The sequence below is a fragment of the Oryzias latipes genome, chromosome 9 (genome assembly GCF_053564925.1).
Source record: "Oryzias latipes strain Hd-rR chromosome 9, Olatipes_Hd-rR_3.1".
NCBI lineage: Eukaryota > Metazoa > Chordata > Actinopteri > Beloniformes > Adrianichthyidae > Oryzias > Oryzias latipes.
The window spans coordinates 28,819,291-28,835,636 of NC_136245.1; the positions used below are offsets into that span (position 1 = coordinate 28,819,291).

The 16,346-nt window shown below is 40.3% G+C and overlaps 1 protein-coding gene across 3 annotated transcripts in view; it reads left to right on the forward strand.

The window, feature by feature from the left end:
- Window positions 1-16,043, forward strand: part of gpat2 (glycerol-3-phosphate acyltransferase 2, mitochondrial) — a 40,496-nt gene extending 24,453 nt beyond the window's left edge. The window contains exons 17-23 of one of the 3 annotated variants that reach the window (XM_011478920.4): window positions 2,993-3,177; window positions 3,634-3,711; window positions 4,169-4,291; window positions 10,202-10,322; window positions 12,534-12,607; window positions 12,930-12,985; window positions 15,601-16,043. In XM_011478920.4, coding sequence (XP_011477222.1) covers window positions 2,993-3,177; window positions 3,634-3,711; window positions 4,169-4,291; window positions 10,202-10,322; window positions 12,534-12,607; window positions 12,930-12,974 — 626 coding nt within the window. In that variant the 3' untranslated portion in view covers window positions 12,975-12,985; window positions 15,601-16,043. Of the gene's footprint in view, window positions 1-2,992; window positions 3,178-3,633; window positions 3,712-4,050; window positions 4,292-10,201; window positions 10,323-12,533; window positions 12,608-12,929; window positions 12,986-15,600 lie in introns of those variants that run through there. The other 2 variants (XM_011478919.4, XM_020705771.3) reach the window with 2 other exon arrangements.
- Window positions 16,044-16,346: the final 303 nt, after the last annotated feature.

Below are 16,346 nucleotides of genomic sequence, written 5' to 3' on the forward strand. Positions count from 1 at the left end.
AGAGAGTTCAGATATCTTCACTGATGTTTGTTCTTTTGCTTTTGCTGTTTTTTTTCTTTTTTCTCCAAAGTACAGGTTTCATTAGCTGGAGTTTCAATAATGCATAGGGATGTTTTATTTAATACACGTCTCTCCAGCAGAATCCGCAATATTTATCATTAATATATGCTAAGTATCTAATGGCAGTGTCCTAACCTTACCAGAGCTCTGTATTTACTCATCTTTTAGCCCAAAGCTATCTATCAGTTACATTATCATAGTGAAACACAGGCAGACAGAAGCCTTACCTACTGGTGGTTCGCAGCAGAGAAGAGGCTTTCCTTCCTCGAGTCATTAGGGTTGAATGATTCCCCTTCTCTGTTTTATAGGAACGTGGGCAGAGGGCTTTGTTCTGCTGAAAGCCCTGGTGTAATGTATTTACGCTCCGGTGCCAACCTCAACTTGTAACAATAAATTCACTTAATTCTCTCATCGTAATGTTTAAAGAACCGTGTAGTAAACGCCAATTAAACCGTTTTCGTGTGGCCTGATGCTAAATGCGTGCTGTTGTTTTACAAGGTTCTGTGCTTCACCAACATTTTTGAAAGACTCAAATTATTGAGTCAGGTGCACAAAGACGATGTAGGTCACCTTAAATACCCACTCCAATGAAAACTGTTTTAAACATTTTTTTTGAAAACGGAGGACATATATTAAGAAAACTAAGCTCAAAATTGCATTTTTGAGTATTTCTTTATTCAAATTATTGTGAATCAAGAGCAGACAAAACAATGCCATTTGGAAAAAGAGTGTATTTGTCGCTAGAAAATACGCTAAGCGGGCTACAAGCTCTTTGCTCCGCCCCTTTCTGATGCATCCTCTTGTAGACCAGTAGACGTATTTAAGTCTTTGTTATCCTCGCATGAGTTGGCACCTGGAACAAAAAAGTGGACGGCTGGTAGAGGTAAGATCTTAAGCCCGAGTCAGAACCCGACCGGGCACTAAATGACAATCATCACGTTCAGATCGGGTCGGGTCGGGCTTCTCTCTCGCTGACTTTTTTAATAAATATATTGTAATGGCGGCAAAGAAGCTCCTTAGGCGGCGGTTGTCAAACAGCTCTTTATTAACCCTTTATGTCAGAACGGTTACCGCACGAACCGAAAGGCACAGCCAGCTTCTTCTTAGAGTGAGAACATTCACCGAACGGACACACACTCACACACACACACAGGTAGACCCCGCCCCCTCTATCCCACCAGTCACCAGCCCACTGTTGATTGACACACACTGTGGTCCAGCAACTGGCAGAAAGAGGGGGGCGTCGGCCACCCGCAGCTCTGCGCATGAGTCGTGAATGTAATCTTCCCTCCGCAAGTCCGCATCTATTTTGTTTAGGTATCCCCGATATGGAGCAGCAAGAAGTCAAGGATAAACTTAAGGGGAACAGAGAAACTAAAAAGGCAAACAAGCACCGCCGCGGCTGCAGTATTTCTCTGCGTAGTTAAGCGAGTGCGCATCAAGATCTCTCTTTCACTCTCTTTGTCTGGCCTCTTATTCTGTGTTCCAGCGTTATTTCATTGTGCAAATGCATTTATCATGATCATAAAAATATGTAGATTATTTTAACCTTTCGGGTTTGGGTTTGCTTCGGGCTCGGGCCTGCAAATCAAGTTAATTGGTCAGGTTCTGGCCGGGTTCGGCTTTAATGCCCGCGGGCCTGTGTCGGGTCGGGCTGGATTTTTTAGGCCCGATCTTACCTCTAACGGCTGGATAGCTCATATATTGCTCACCAATTTTGTTGCACAGCTAATTTTATCTTTGGGTTGTAAGGGGCTGTAAGCTAGCGGGAGAGAGTGTAAACAAAGGGATGATGGGATATCAGCAGAGGCTTACTTCCACAACAGCAGTCCCGCCCACAACTCAGAAGGGAATTTCTATGTCCTAGAAAACCACATAGGTTTACTTGTGGGCTACATCTATATAGTATAAAGTAAAGACGGACAGCTCCATTCTTGCTTGTTTTCCAACAAACCGTGCTCTGACATGTTCTGATTGTCTGGAAACACCTTATCCAGGTAATAAGCTGTGAGCATCCATCCATCTTCAGAACCCTCTGATTCCCTTTTGGGATCACATCGCTGCTGGAGCCTACCTAGCTAGTGTTGGGTGGTGGTGGGGTACACCCTGAACAGGTCAACCAGTCTGTTGCAGGGCCACACACTCACTCACACACTCTTACAGGCACACCTAGGGGCAATTTAAAGACACCAATCAACCTAAAAAGCATGCGTTTCAACTTCAGGGAGGAAGCCGGAGTGCCCAGAGAAAACCCACCCATGCACAAGGAGAACATGCTAACCAGAATTTCAACACTTTGAGGCGAAAGCACCAACCACTACTCTGCCTTGCAGTCCACTTATAAAACCCTACTAATGCTTAGTTTGATTTACTCACAGTTTAATTTGCAACAGAAAATTGGAACCAATTCAACCTGGTGGAAAGAAAAGTAGGCGAGCAGCTCATCAGCCATCCTGTCCACTTGGTCAGCATTTTTTTTTCTTCACTTGGACATTTGATTTGATTTTTAAAAAGTAATACCCCTCAAAAATGCCTGTGACACTTTGGCTCAACATTTCTGATAGGAGTTTAAAGTGTGACAGTTAACAAAAATACCCAACTTTCCCAGCTGAGCTTTTGTCAAGAACCCAGGTCTGTAGGCTTTGTTTTCCTCTTGTAGCACTCTTTCATTGTGACATCTTTCTTTTAAAATAAAATAAGTTTCTTGTTTATCATTTGTCCGTGAAGCCGACAAAATCGGAGAAATGCTGCAATAAGGATGAGAGGTTTCCCATTACAGTTGAGCTGATGGAAGAGGTTAGCCTGGAGGGCTGTCTAAACGTGTTACTCTGTCAGACGAGGATTTGCTTTCAGCCTAAGACTTTATCAGGTGCTCTTTTTCCCAAATGCGCCTGAAGAACAAGAGCAAACAAGCGGGTGTGTTTGTTCTCAGCGTGTGCGGTGTCGGCCATGCTGCGCGAGGTGGTTTTCAGTGGCGTCAGCAGCAGGGTGAGGACTGAAGGCGTGGAGGGAGAAGAGGTCAAAGATGACATGGAGTTTGATGTGGTGCTCTGCCAGACCGAGCTGACGGAGAGAGCCTTGCAGCTTTGCCATCTCCTGCCTCCGGGCTCCATGCCAGTGAGTTTGTATTCATATCACACAAACACACACCCAGTGTGTCTCTTTCAATGGATGTTTAATGGAGCTGAACAGCCATTCATCCTGCTCTGCTGCCTGTATCTCAGGCAGAGAGGCTTTGGATCGTATTCGTGTGTGTATGTGTGTGCTTCATCACACTGACTTCAAGGGCTCAGAACCTGAGCCAGTAATACCTTTCCTTTCTGTTTACCCACCTTTCATTTCAGCAGCTACTTTTTCTTGTCTTCTTTGCTTAAAGCTTTGTTTCTAAACCCATTTCTCACCAAAAAATATCTCCCTCTGCCGGCTGGCTCTATGATCTGTGCGGCATCTCCACTGCACAGCTCATGTTCTCTGCCAGATGTATCCATCTGTACTTCAATGATAGGTGATGGACTGAAACCCTTTTAGCCTTTAATTGCATCGTACCTGAGCTTGTTTTTCGTCTCTGTGCAGCCCTGCCAGTCGTCTCAGAGTTTCGCTCTGGATGCCATCGACAGTCTGGTGCGCTGTGGTGTCCTGATCACAGAAGAAGTAAGACTTCAAAATATTCCAAACCTGTGCTTTTATTTTAAATTATTTAAAGCGGCCTTCACTTAGTGTATAAAGTCAAAAGATGCTTTCATTATTCAGAGAGGTTTTCTATACAAATGCATATTTAATGTACCCCCTACTCTGTATTTTCTGCGCTGCTGTTGATATTTTTTTGCCATAACGTGTTTGAAGTTGAATCAGTGTCAGTTGTGTCTGAGATAACGGATTGATTCTGAATTCAATCAGGGGTTTTTCAAAAGATTGAAATCGATGGTGTTTTGGGATTTGTGCTGCCGTCTGTGATTTTGGAAAAGTTCTTAATCCCCATGTGATTTTCAGCACACAAAGTAATAAAGGCGCATCTTCAGAGAAATACCACCAAAGCAGCTACAGTAATGCACCACATCATGTGCTCTAGCAAAAAAAGAAAGAAAATAAAAGAAGTGATGATTTCTAGAATCCTGCAGCTGCTCCTAAGTGCGACTTCTGGAAGAAGGAGAGTTCTCTGAAATGGACCACAACTGACGACCCGTACCACAGCGACTCCGACTGTGAGGAGCAGGACCTGTGGTCCTACAAGGTACAAAGAGCTTTTTGTTTAACTTCTGCTCCCTAAAAGGAGCATTATATTATGGGATGGAACAAAGTTTACCACACATCTACAATGTACTGTTAGTAAAAGAAAGGGATTGGGCCTTAGACTTGAAACTAACTTACATTTAAGTTTGGCTAAGACTTAACCTCTACAAGTAATACTTGAGCTTTAGCACTTATGAACACATCTCTTTTTTTTCCATTGTTTTATGTCCAACAACCTGTTTTTGAAGTTATTCTTGTCTAAATTGTGCTGGTGCAGAAACGCTCATGGCCTATTATTGTGTCTACTAGTTTTTAAAGTTACATTTTTTAATTGTGTTTTGTGACAATAAAATACTCATTAACTCAGATGTGAGCATTGACTGGACTCAGTGTGAAGTCACCCATAGAAAATGATTTCCAGCTCCAGCGAAATGAAGTCAATTCTCTCACCATTTTTTCATGATGCGTTCGCCGCCATGTTGGAGCCAGACAGTCAGAAAACAGAGATTGGACAGAATCGGTCTGAGTCATCATTTCTATGACAACCACTCTCACCTATTAGGAGTGAGCTTTTTATTTTTTTTTTTTTTTTACTTGCCATGTCCAACAGCTGAGCAAACAGATGAGAGGTGAAGGCCTCTTGTGTTGGACATATTTTACAGTTACAACATGAAGTTATGAATCTTCTGACACAAGGCCTATATTTGAATAAACCCCCTTTGTAATTTAGACCAAACTTTATTCATATTAATCGTAACCGTTTTTTGTGGGACCGGACAGAAAAGAAGAGTGGGGGGGGGGGGGTCGTATTGACTTAGACTTTCAAAAATTGATTTAGTGATTTCCTCTCAAATAGCTGCACTTAAAAACATGCCTTAACATTGAATAATTTTAAAATTGTGTTACACAGATGAATCCTACGTCCTGGATGTTAATGCAAAGTGTGAGGCTTTTCTGTCATTAATGCAACATCTTTTTTTTCTCCCCGAATTTATTTTTAATAATTGATTTGTATTTAATAATTGATTTGTTTTTAATCTTCTTTTAAATGCAACACCCCACAGCCAATGTTTTCTTAATGGGACTACCGGCTTGACACAACTGAGGTGTCTTTCATGAAGCAAAGTGGCTTTGAAATGACTCTCTCAGGATTATGATAGCATGAAACGTAACCTGTGAACACATTTCCATACCCACTCGGCCCCAGTTTGACTTTGTGGTACCTTTTCATGATTTACAGATCAGAACTTAATTAAAAATTCAATTAGCCCCTATAAAGTATTTAAAAAGGCTTGTTTTACCCAACCCCCACAGTCTGTTCCAAAACCTTAACCAACTTGAAGAGAACCAAAGATTGTTTCTTAAATGACCACTAGAGGCTGCTTCAAAAGAGAGCAATTTCCCTTCATTCAGTTTATTTATAGAGCGCCAACTTAGATCCTAACTCTGCAAAGGCGAGCATTTACTATAAGCAGTTGGGGAAAATAAAAGAGATAAAGGCACATAAATACCGATACATCAGCTATGGCACAAAAGTCTAGTAGGTTGGAAGAAGGAGGTGAGCACAAAATCAATGCAAGTACATTAGTTTACCTACCGGTACATGTTTCAAAAGTACAACTTTATACCAAAACAAACTCTTCTGCATTTTCAACTGTAGGGAGGTTTGTTTTTTATCTGTTGTTTATTTTTACTAGAGCTTTCATTTGTGCCAATTTCACTGTGAGTGATTAGATTGTTGTGTATTCACATTGGACAAAACATTGGACAAAATGGACTTTATCTGCTGATCATGGCTTTGTGAAAGTACAGAAATTCTGATGCTTTGTATCAAAAATCATTCCAGAACCTGATTTGCTCAAATATACGTGTAAAAAGAAAAAGGGGCTCCACCTAAAAACTTCAATTAAATGTAATTCAATTAGACTGTATTAGAACTGTAAGTTGAGTGTGATGAAACTTCACATGCAAATGATTTACGAGGATTGTCCGCTAAAAGCATAATACGAGCTCTCAATAAATGACTCGTGATGGTACATTTTGATCTCAGGTTTTTTTCTATATTGGAGGATTTTTGGATATGGATTAGTAAATGGACTGCAGCCGCACAGAGCCTTTTATCCTAAGCGTTTGCCTCCCACTCATCTATTTGTGCGCACACATACACACAATAGTGCTTTCATCACCTTAGTGGACTTCATATTTACCATTCCCCCCCCTGTAAAACTACCACTATGGGAGTGCTTCACTAAAAATTACCGTTGGCTCAGCCTGTTTTGGGTGGAGATGTTTAGGTGTAGGTGAGCTGAGAGTGTTTTGAAGCACTCTTATAACTTTACAAACTATAGTAGTGGACTATTTTTTTCATTGCATGTTTTGCTTTTTGTATTTTCCTTTTTTTGGTTCAGCAAAACACATCTAACAAATTTGAGAGGATGCACACATTTTCAACCCTATTGTACACGACATTTTGGGTTTACTTCATCTAGTTTTGTGTAACATTTTAAACCTATGCAGGTTCAATACATTTGCAGTCTTGTTGATTTCATCACCAGCGCCACAGTACTGGTTGCCCACAGTAGTCCAGTAAAAAACACCCACGCTGTTGTACCTCAGCTTTGTCTGTGAAACAGAGAGCCTTGCCAAAGTTTATACAACATTTCTTTCTCAACTCTCTGCATCCAGTGCACCCACTCATCATCTCCCTACACCCCTTCTCTCTTGCCATTGGGTTAGGTGTTAAATAAGGACAGAAAACACCTCCATACCAAGCAGAAAGGAAAATATTTCCTAACAGTTCCTTTACAGTTTTGCCTCAAACATTCAGTGTGCACAGGCTGCTACAAAAAAAATCTGCTGCAGATGAGGCTCAGAGATTTCTAATCCCCAAAAGAACATTATTTTAGATTAATACATTATACTTGTCCCAAAAAAAGAGCTAATTAGATTTTGTGTAGGGACAAACCCATTTAAGACCCACCCCAATGAAAATCCCATTTCTGGTGTTTATGTGTTTTTCTTTATTCAAATCGTTGGGAATCAGGAGCAGACAAAAAAAATCTCAGGTGTTACATTTAAAATTTACATTCAGCAAGCCAGAAGCTCTTGCTCTGCTCTGCCCTGCTCTGCTCTGCTCCACTCCAGTGCATCTACTTGCAGGAAAGCAGATCCATGTATGTTCTTGTTTTCCTTGTATGAGCTGACATTTAGCTGTAAACTTTACGGCTGGATATCTCTGATACTGCTCGCCATTTCTGTTGCACCACTGAAGTTAGGTTGGGGTTGTGAGGGGCTGTGAGCTAGTGGAAGAGGGCGTAAACAAAGGGATGATTGGAAATTGGGGCTGGCTTACTCTGTGCTATCAGTCCTGCCCTCAACTCTGTGGCAAATTTCTCATGAACTACTAAGTTTTTTTTAATTTTGTCTAAAAACAGCATAATCATAATTAAATTACCACTGCAAATGCTCGATAACAGATCAAAAGATGATCGGAATGGGACTTTAAATCTGTTGTTGTTAGAACTGTTTAGCATGACTTCATTGTTCTACAGAACGCACTGACCTTCTATCATATCCACGATATTAACAGAAATGCGTTTGTAAATTCACATCTCTTTGTTCTTGTTTATTCATTTAATATCCAGCTTCACGTGTCAAAAGCAACACACAGATTGTCACACATCAATCTACTGCAAGTTTTCTCTAGAAGACCACAGGAACCTGGTGCCTGAAGTCATGGTTCATGTTTCCTAGAATTATCATTAGTAGTATTGTTAAAAGGTAGAGGTTGTTTTTTGTTTTTATTTCAAATCACCTGTATCATTGTGCAACCCGACTACTGCAATATTTAATATCATGGCGCGACAGCCGAACAGAGTCAAAGAAATGACAGAACATTGTTATTTTAAAAAGTGAAGGTCGTGAGTTCAGTACATTTTTTTCAAACGAAGTCACTCTGAACATCAAACACCATGATGATGCAACCGTCTTTCAAGTGGTCCATCTCGGGAGAGATATACCAAGAGTTCTCTTTGCCGCAGATTAGACCTCTTCTGTGCTTCCCAGAGTTCAAATACCAGACAGATCTTGACATTGTGTGTTTGGAGTAGACTAGTGAATGAGGCTCTCTTGATCAAACTGGTGCACACTGAAGAAAAAAATAGGAGGATGGAAAACCAAAGAAAACATGGAAAATAACCATTGAAAGTGCGTGGCCTAGATACAAATTTTAGTTTCAGTTTATGGGGAAACGGGTTACAGGTCAGCTGTGGTTGGAAGACCCAAAGACGCTATAAAGGCCAGAGATGGTGGGAGGAGCCTGTGTGCTGGTAATCTTGTTGGACTTTTATACAGAATTAGGAGCAAAGTCAACGAACCTCGGATATGACCGGTGAACGTGTAAGCAGGAAAATTCAGATTTTCTCAGATCAGATATAAGTCGGATATGTGCATTTGCGTGTGCCATGTAAGCAGACAAATCAGATATTCCCCAGTAAATGCGAGTTGTATGTAGTCCTGAGAAGCTGTGTATCATCAGGAGTGCACAACCATCACAAAGCCCTCTCCTCTGCAGCTAACACGAGGCTACAAGCCTGGCCGCACTGCTCCTAGCATGTCAGGGTCAGAACATCTACGTTTGGTAGTTTCAGCATTGTATAGTGTAAATGCAAAAATCGGATATGTGTCACTTTTAAACGATGATGTAAGCGGGTCGTCAAAAAAATCGGATATAGTCAGAAAATCGGTTTTGGGCATCAAAACCTGAAGCGAAAATGCAGCCATAGAGAGGAGAGTGCAGGTGTGTCTTGCATTTTCTTTGAGACTTGTACGGTCATCCCAAGGGACGTCATAAAAATGCCATATGGGTGATACCGACGCACAGTGCCCTCTCACCACATTCAAGTCAATGGTGAGGTACGCGTACTGGCCCCTTACTAATGCTGCACACACAGGGTGTGCACGTGATACATAGGATGCCCACACAAACTACACTATGATTGATATCCTAATTTCTAACTGTCAGGCTGCACACAAGGAGCGCACACTTATAACATAAACTCCACTAACAAGCCCCTTGCACAGTTCACCGGATTTGGGGAGGGGGGTTACAAAATTATATGTACGACACGTATGCGTCTCACCTACATCCTCTTTCCCCTTACTTACCCTTGCATGTTGTATAAGTGTTTACTACGACGTGTTGCTTGTAGAGTGCCTGTAGAAAAATGTGCATGTACATTTTCACTCTACGGGCTTGCAGAGCGGCCTACAACTTTGATATTTTGTGTGAGTCACCTGTGTTCTTGTTACAGGTTTCACCATCTTTCACCCATAGACAGCCCGTATTCACCCATATGGGCAGTTGTGACTAAGGCTTGAGGCCAAGCTTATTTACAATGTTTAATTTTATAGAGTTGTAGATGCCAACAGACTTTATTTTTAATCACAGTCATACATTGTTTCAGTAGTTTAGTCTGCCTCTCATGTAAAAGTGAGGAGCTGTTGGAAAAAGTTGTATTCAAATAATTGTTTTTAGTTTTTTGCTGCAGAAGAAAACAGTTATTTATTTTTAAAAGTCTTCCATAAAAATGAGATAATCTTAAGATGCCATGTTGTAATGCCTCTCTGTACATTCAGCATGTCTTTACGTTACATTATCCCTCCAGTTAGAGTAAGAAGTATCTTCAAAGTAACTGCTTACCTCACTTTATTTCCAAGTACATAAATGTTCTTCTCCGTATTTGCGGATTCTGCATATTCACAGGTGTCTCTGGTCCCTAAGCTCAGGAAATACTGTAATAGTATTGCAGAAAATGCTGCTGGATCGTTGTAAATCTAGCAAAAAGAAAACACTCTCGCTCCTACAGTCCCATGTTGTGACCCATGCTTTTCATTCTGTCTGCTTTTTCAGATAAGCCAGCCAAGCCGGTGTCCAGACATGCTTTTCTTCCTCTGCAGCATGCTGGCTGGACATCTGAGGACCCTGTGCTGGACCACCATGGCCCTGGACATCGTGGACACCCCTCTGGCTGGTACGAGTTCTGCACTTTGGAAGGAAATCAATCTTGACGTTTATCTGTGTGGTTGAAGTACACCACATTTTATCAGATGAAATAGAAACAAGTAGGGGATGTTGTTCTTTTTGATCTAGTTTGCAATTGAAAGATTTACATTTATGATGATGGGAGATGGCTTTTGAGTAATGATCAATTAATGTTCTCTTCAGGGCCGATATTGATTATTAGTTGTTGATGCAGTCAATAAATTATATTTGTTGCCAATATTTGTTTGCAATAAAAGTAATGGCAACTGAATCTTTATTAACACAAACTCACTTTGTTTAAAAGCTGTAAATGTGCTTTAAAAAACAACCAAAGCAGTTAAAAAATCACTGAAGGAACTATATCTTGTAATGTTGAATTGCCTCCTAAAATGTTCTTCAGTAAAAAAAGGAAAACCTCCAACAAAAACCACAAAATGACTTTAAGTTCAAACAGAAACTAAAGAGGCAGAGTTCTAAGATTCAGTTTAGATCCATCCATCTGCAAGCAAAGTTTGGAAAACAGAACAGTTTAAAATGGAAATGTGTTCATCATGTATGACAGCGTTTGGGGCTTGTAGTCTATTATCTCTGAAGTCATGAATTATCCTGCCTCTATTTACACCAAACTGTCACAGACAGCTTCAGTTCACCCTTAATCTTCAATTATGAATTTTTTGAATTCGCACAAAAGACAACAGACTGACCATTACTTCAGTGCCTCGCTGTCCTGTAGCTTCTTATATTCTATATCGTGTAACTTTAGTGTGCTTCCTGTAATAAAAAATCAAGGCAGATTTGAGGTCTTTATTCTCTCTTGACAGTGACTACAAACTGTTTTTATATCTGTATAGACCCCGTCATTGTTTTCAATGGGAGATGCTACAAGCTGCCGTAAGATGCTACCGTAAATATTTACAGTATGATGATGCGGTTTTCTTCTCCCAGAATGTATTGCTTCTTGTAGTTGTGACAAAATATTCTATTTTTTAGAGTTTTTATTGTGTTTACGTACCTTAAACTGGTGACAAGCAACTGCTTTACGTTCCGTCTCCAAGCTAAAAACCTTTCTACTCTTAATGCCTTAGTTACATGCACTCATTTGGGGGGGGTTGGACCTGTACGAGGGCTGCTGGTTTTTGGTCTCAAGGGAGCGCAGTTCCCTTGAGACTTGTCCGGCTACTTAAAGGGACGTTATGAAAATGGAACGTACCGTTGTCGTAAGAACAATGTAAGTTACATATAATTATGACAAACAGTTGTACTATGTCTATACCAGTCATTAGTGAGGTGCACACACTGACTTCTAACTGACCACACCTGGGTGTGCACATGATACATTAGTGCCCGTAACATGTCCACGCAAACTGAACTCTGATGGTCTCATTTCCATCAAAGTCGAGAAATTGGCTTGAACAGCACTAGCGGTCCTTTGCAAACTGCGCAGGTTTGGGGGGTATTAAAAAAAACACCCGTGCGATGTGCCTACGTCTCACCTACTTACTTCACCCTTAAATCCCCTCACGCGTTGTATAAGTGTTCGCAACAACCTGACGCCTACAGCAAAAATGTGCACAGAGCCGTCTACGACTTTGATATTACCTGCAGACCACCTGCGTGTCCCATAAAGGTTTGCCCATTTTTCCCCTTCAGACAGCTCGTATGCTGCTGTAAGGGAAGTTGTGACTAAGGTTTAGGTGTGTTAACACCTCATGTCCCTACTTTTAATCATTTGGTCTTTGATTCGGACTGGGTCTTTGGTTTGTGGAACCAATCACATGGCGCCGTGGGCGTGATGATGATGAAGACGCAGTATCTGAGCCGAAAAAGAGAGTTTTAGCTTGACCTCATAGCGGCTCATTGCTTTAATAAAAAACAGTTCAATACGTCTATATACGTCAAAACACAGATTTCAGCCGACTGCTTCAGAGTTCTTGATTTGGTTAATCAAGAGTGAGAGGATCTCTGTGGAATGGAGAACTTTAGTGGTGCAAAATTATGAGATAACAGTAAGAAAGGGGAGAAAATGTATTTGCTCTTAAGTTAAAGTGGAGCTGGAAGCTTCGAGCTGCAGTTATTTTTCACCTTAAGCACAAACATACAAGAAAGCAGCATGTCGCTGAAGCAGCAAATACTCCAGCCACTATCTCAGCAGACTGACTTTGCTTTGCTTTTTTTTTTTCTTTCTTTTTCTTTGCTGCAGAGGCTGAGTTTGTGCGACAGATCCACTCCCATCTGTGGAACACAGCAAATCAGAAGAAGCAGTATTACGGTGAGGTCAGCATGACATCCCCTCCCAAAAACACAGACTCGCACAAAGATCCTCCATTTCTTTGTGTCATAACTTTAAAAGCTTGTCACCTTGTCTTTTCCCAATGAATTTGTGCTGTAGCACAGATCAGTCTCCATAGTTGCAAGTTGCTGATATGAAACCTCAGAGAGTTGGAATCTGCTTAAAATGATGCCCTTTAATAATACACCGTCTGAAAATTACCATCCCACTGGTAGAGGCTTTGTTCTGTTATCCCGACCTGGTTTTCTATAATGGATATTTGCCTGTTCTTTTCATTCATGTGTGTCTTTGTGCTGTGTTTCACAGAGAGTTGCTCGGAGGAGGCGGCACACACTGCTGTTAGAACACTAATAGACCTCGGGGTGGGTGACAGCCTATAAATGTGTGTGTGTCCCAGTTCACCCGATTACAAGCACAAATGTCAGAACTAAAACTCTGCAGCTTTTGCTGGAATACAACTATGAGGCCCCACTTCAGCACGGACAGGAACCTGGGCTGGTTTTGATGTCACAGGACAGAAGAAAATTGGGTTTCATGCACTAATGTCGGCCTACAAGAGAATTCATGAGGCCACGGGCGCCGGAGATGAAACATTTAGAGATCAAAGCTTTTGAGGTTTAAAATAAAATGTTTTAGAAGTAATCTTTCCCTTTTATTTAACAGAAATGCAAATTGAATTTAAATCAAATGTATCCAAAACATTAATTTTATTGTCATTTAACCCTTAAGAGTCTGGAACTTTATACTGTTTTTTTACTACTTTACAATTTGCCCTAAAAAATTGCAATTATTTGTAGCTTTTTTAAGGATATTCTTTTCAAAATATTACATGATTTAACAAAAAACCTGAAACTTTACAGAAAATGTAATTCTAAGTAGAATAAAAACTTCAAGGATTTATTTCAAGGGCTGTCATAGACATATCACTCATAATTATCAGAATCGATTTAATTTGTGACTTTCTCGGTTCTTTCGATCCGATTCGATTTTGAATTTACACGGTTTGCACATTTAGACATATTTGTATAGATATACATTAATAATCTGTATATATTTTGAAGATATTTATATGAATCTGATACAGTTTAATTTTCAGTTCGATTCAATTTTATTTGTATAGCCCAAATTCACAACAACAGTCTCGATGGGCTTCGAATCAGTAATTGTAAATGTAAAACATAGACATAAAACAAGGATCATAATTACATAGAATTCAATAGGAAAATACTAAATTGAACTAACGAACTGACTAGACTAAACTAAACGGTCATCCCTGCCCCTCAGACCCCCCTTCACGGTAAGGAAAAACTCCTAAAAAAACGAATTCCGGAAAGAACGAAGAAACCTCAGGGGTGCCCACATGAAGGAGGGATGCTCCCCCAGCGCGAACAGGCGATTTACCAGAACTCATTGAGAAGAATTCACTTATCTAACTCTACAACTACATATTTAAATGGAGTTGGGGGGACGGCCGAGGACGCGAGTCGAGCCAGGACCCTTACTGTAAAATTATTGAAAGGAGAAGCTCCAACAAAAATGTGCGGATCATGATGTTCCGCCTCTCCTGGAGGGCGTTTTAGCTTGGCTACTAGGTGGCGCTAGCATTACACTATATTCCAGAAAATTTGAGCAAAAATAACGTGCTTTAGACTACAAATGGTTAAAAATGTTTTCTCGAAAGAGTTTGGGAAATTCCTGCCTGTGAGTATATGAAGCTGTTTATTTAGTCAACAATGTACGTTTAGGTCGAACGAGCTTTAGCATTAGCCGTTCTGGGGGAAATTCCTTTATACGTTCGCATCAATTTGGCGGACTTTGGTTTTACCGATGTTGTGGGTTAAGTCACTGGAAAAGGAAAGGCATTAAAGATCTATCTCTACTTTTTTGGATTGATTACTGATTTATCAAGCTTGAAATTGATTGAGATCAATTTTATTAATCCAGCCCTAGTCATAACTCCTCTTAAGTATGTTCTACAACCAATTATTTTTAAGCTAATAACTTTTTTTAGCCTTCAGGTTAAATTTTGAATAAAATCTAGACTAATGGGGGGTCAGCATCATTCTTACATCATTGTAAACGATCATGTTAAAGTAATGTAACATATTAACCTGATGACTTGGTTTACCTAAACTTTTCATAGGTTTTTTATATCTATAAGTTTGAGTTTTTAAGCTAGCATATGGGTACTTTTGCCTAAAAACAAATGGATCAATTTTCCAGAGAAAATGTTTTAATTAAAAAGTAATTTTATTGGTAACACCCCCAAAATAATTTGTGTATTGGTCTACAGGTATTGGGAAAAGAAAGTCAAATGTTTTCTTTCCAACTCTCTTCGTGACGATAAAGTCTGCTCTCACTCCACAAACTAAGTGCAAACATTGATGAGAGCAGTTAGTTTGCATTTTTATCATCTCGCTGCGACAGTTTTAAAGTCTGAACGTTGTTTTTCATGCAGCATAAAGCACAAAGATGATCTGATTTGTCCTGTGGCGAAGAAAATCAGCATCTGCCGTCTCCGTCTGCAGACTCTGCAAAGAACAATAAAGAGGAGGGGCAGCATGGCTGACTGGCATCCGATTTAACTCCCATTAGATCTGAAAAAAGATTGAAATAAAATACTTTTTATGGGTCAATATTAGTCCACCAATTTTCCACTGAAATAGTTTAGCGCTCAAGCTTTCAGAGGTTTGATTTTCTCAGGTCGATGAAAACTTCCATTTTAAATTTAGGCATTCATTAACCCATATATAGATATATGTGCTAAAGTCTCCTGTGGCAGTCAGATTTTATGATTTGAGGTAGATTTGGCAATTATCCTCTTGTGCCCCAATTGTGTTTTTTTGCTTTTTTTTTTTTTTGTAGAAAAGTGACGTAAAAGAAGACAAACCGAGCTCCCACACTGTTAAAGTAAAAGTGAACAAAAAAACCCTGATTACTGTCTGTTAACGCTGTGGCTGTGTTGATTTTAATTCAGGTCCTCTTGGAGGAGCGTCAGACAGGAGGTGTCTTCCTGGGTGTCAGTCCTTTGTTCCAGTTGTCAGAGAACAGACAGAAGCTGCATTGCTTCATCACACAGTATCTCTACAGTTAATGTTCTCCAGCTTTGTTCAGCTGCAGAATCTCATCCTTTTGTTAGGGAAGCCTCTGTTCATTTAAAAGCTCTCATTTAAAAAGCTTGTATTTTCAAGTAAATTGCTTATATATATATATATATTTTTTTTTACAACTCTGTGAAAGAGACATTTCTTGCAGTGGTTTTTTTTTCTAAGGTTGGTTGCAAAGAAATAGCAGTAGATTTTTGATGGAGTTCCGGTAATCCACTGTGAAATCGCCGTTTTGGCGTTTGTAATTAAAGCTGCTCCTGTTTTGTGCTTATGTAAAGTCGATAGATAATAAAAGTCCTTTTTTTGTGTTGTACACAGCAAGTCATCTCCTGTGTTTTAACAGAAAAGACCCAAAGCCCTCATTGTGAGTGGTTCTCCTGCTAAACGTGGATGGGCGTGCTGAGTCAGGCCTCTGGAGCTCCTCTGACACGGACCTTTGGACGAGGAGATGAATCGATGTTTGACTTTATTGGGAACTGTGGCATTTTACGGCTGTCTGTGCGGTCGTAAGTCAGGGCAGCTGCTCCGCATCCTCAGCTCCAGCCACTCTGAGTCTTTACTGCCACCTAGTGTTGAAACCAAACAGTAAAAAAAAAAACACAAAAGGAGCAAAACT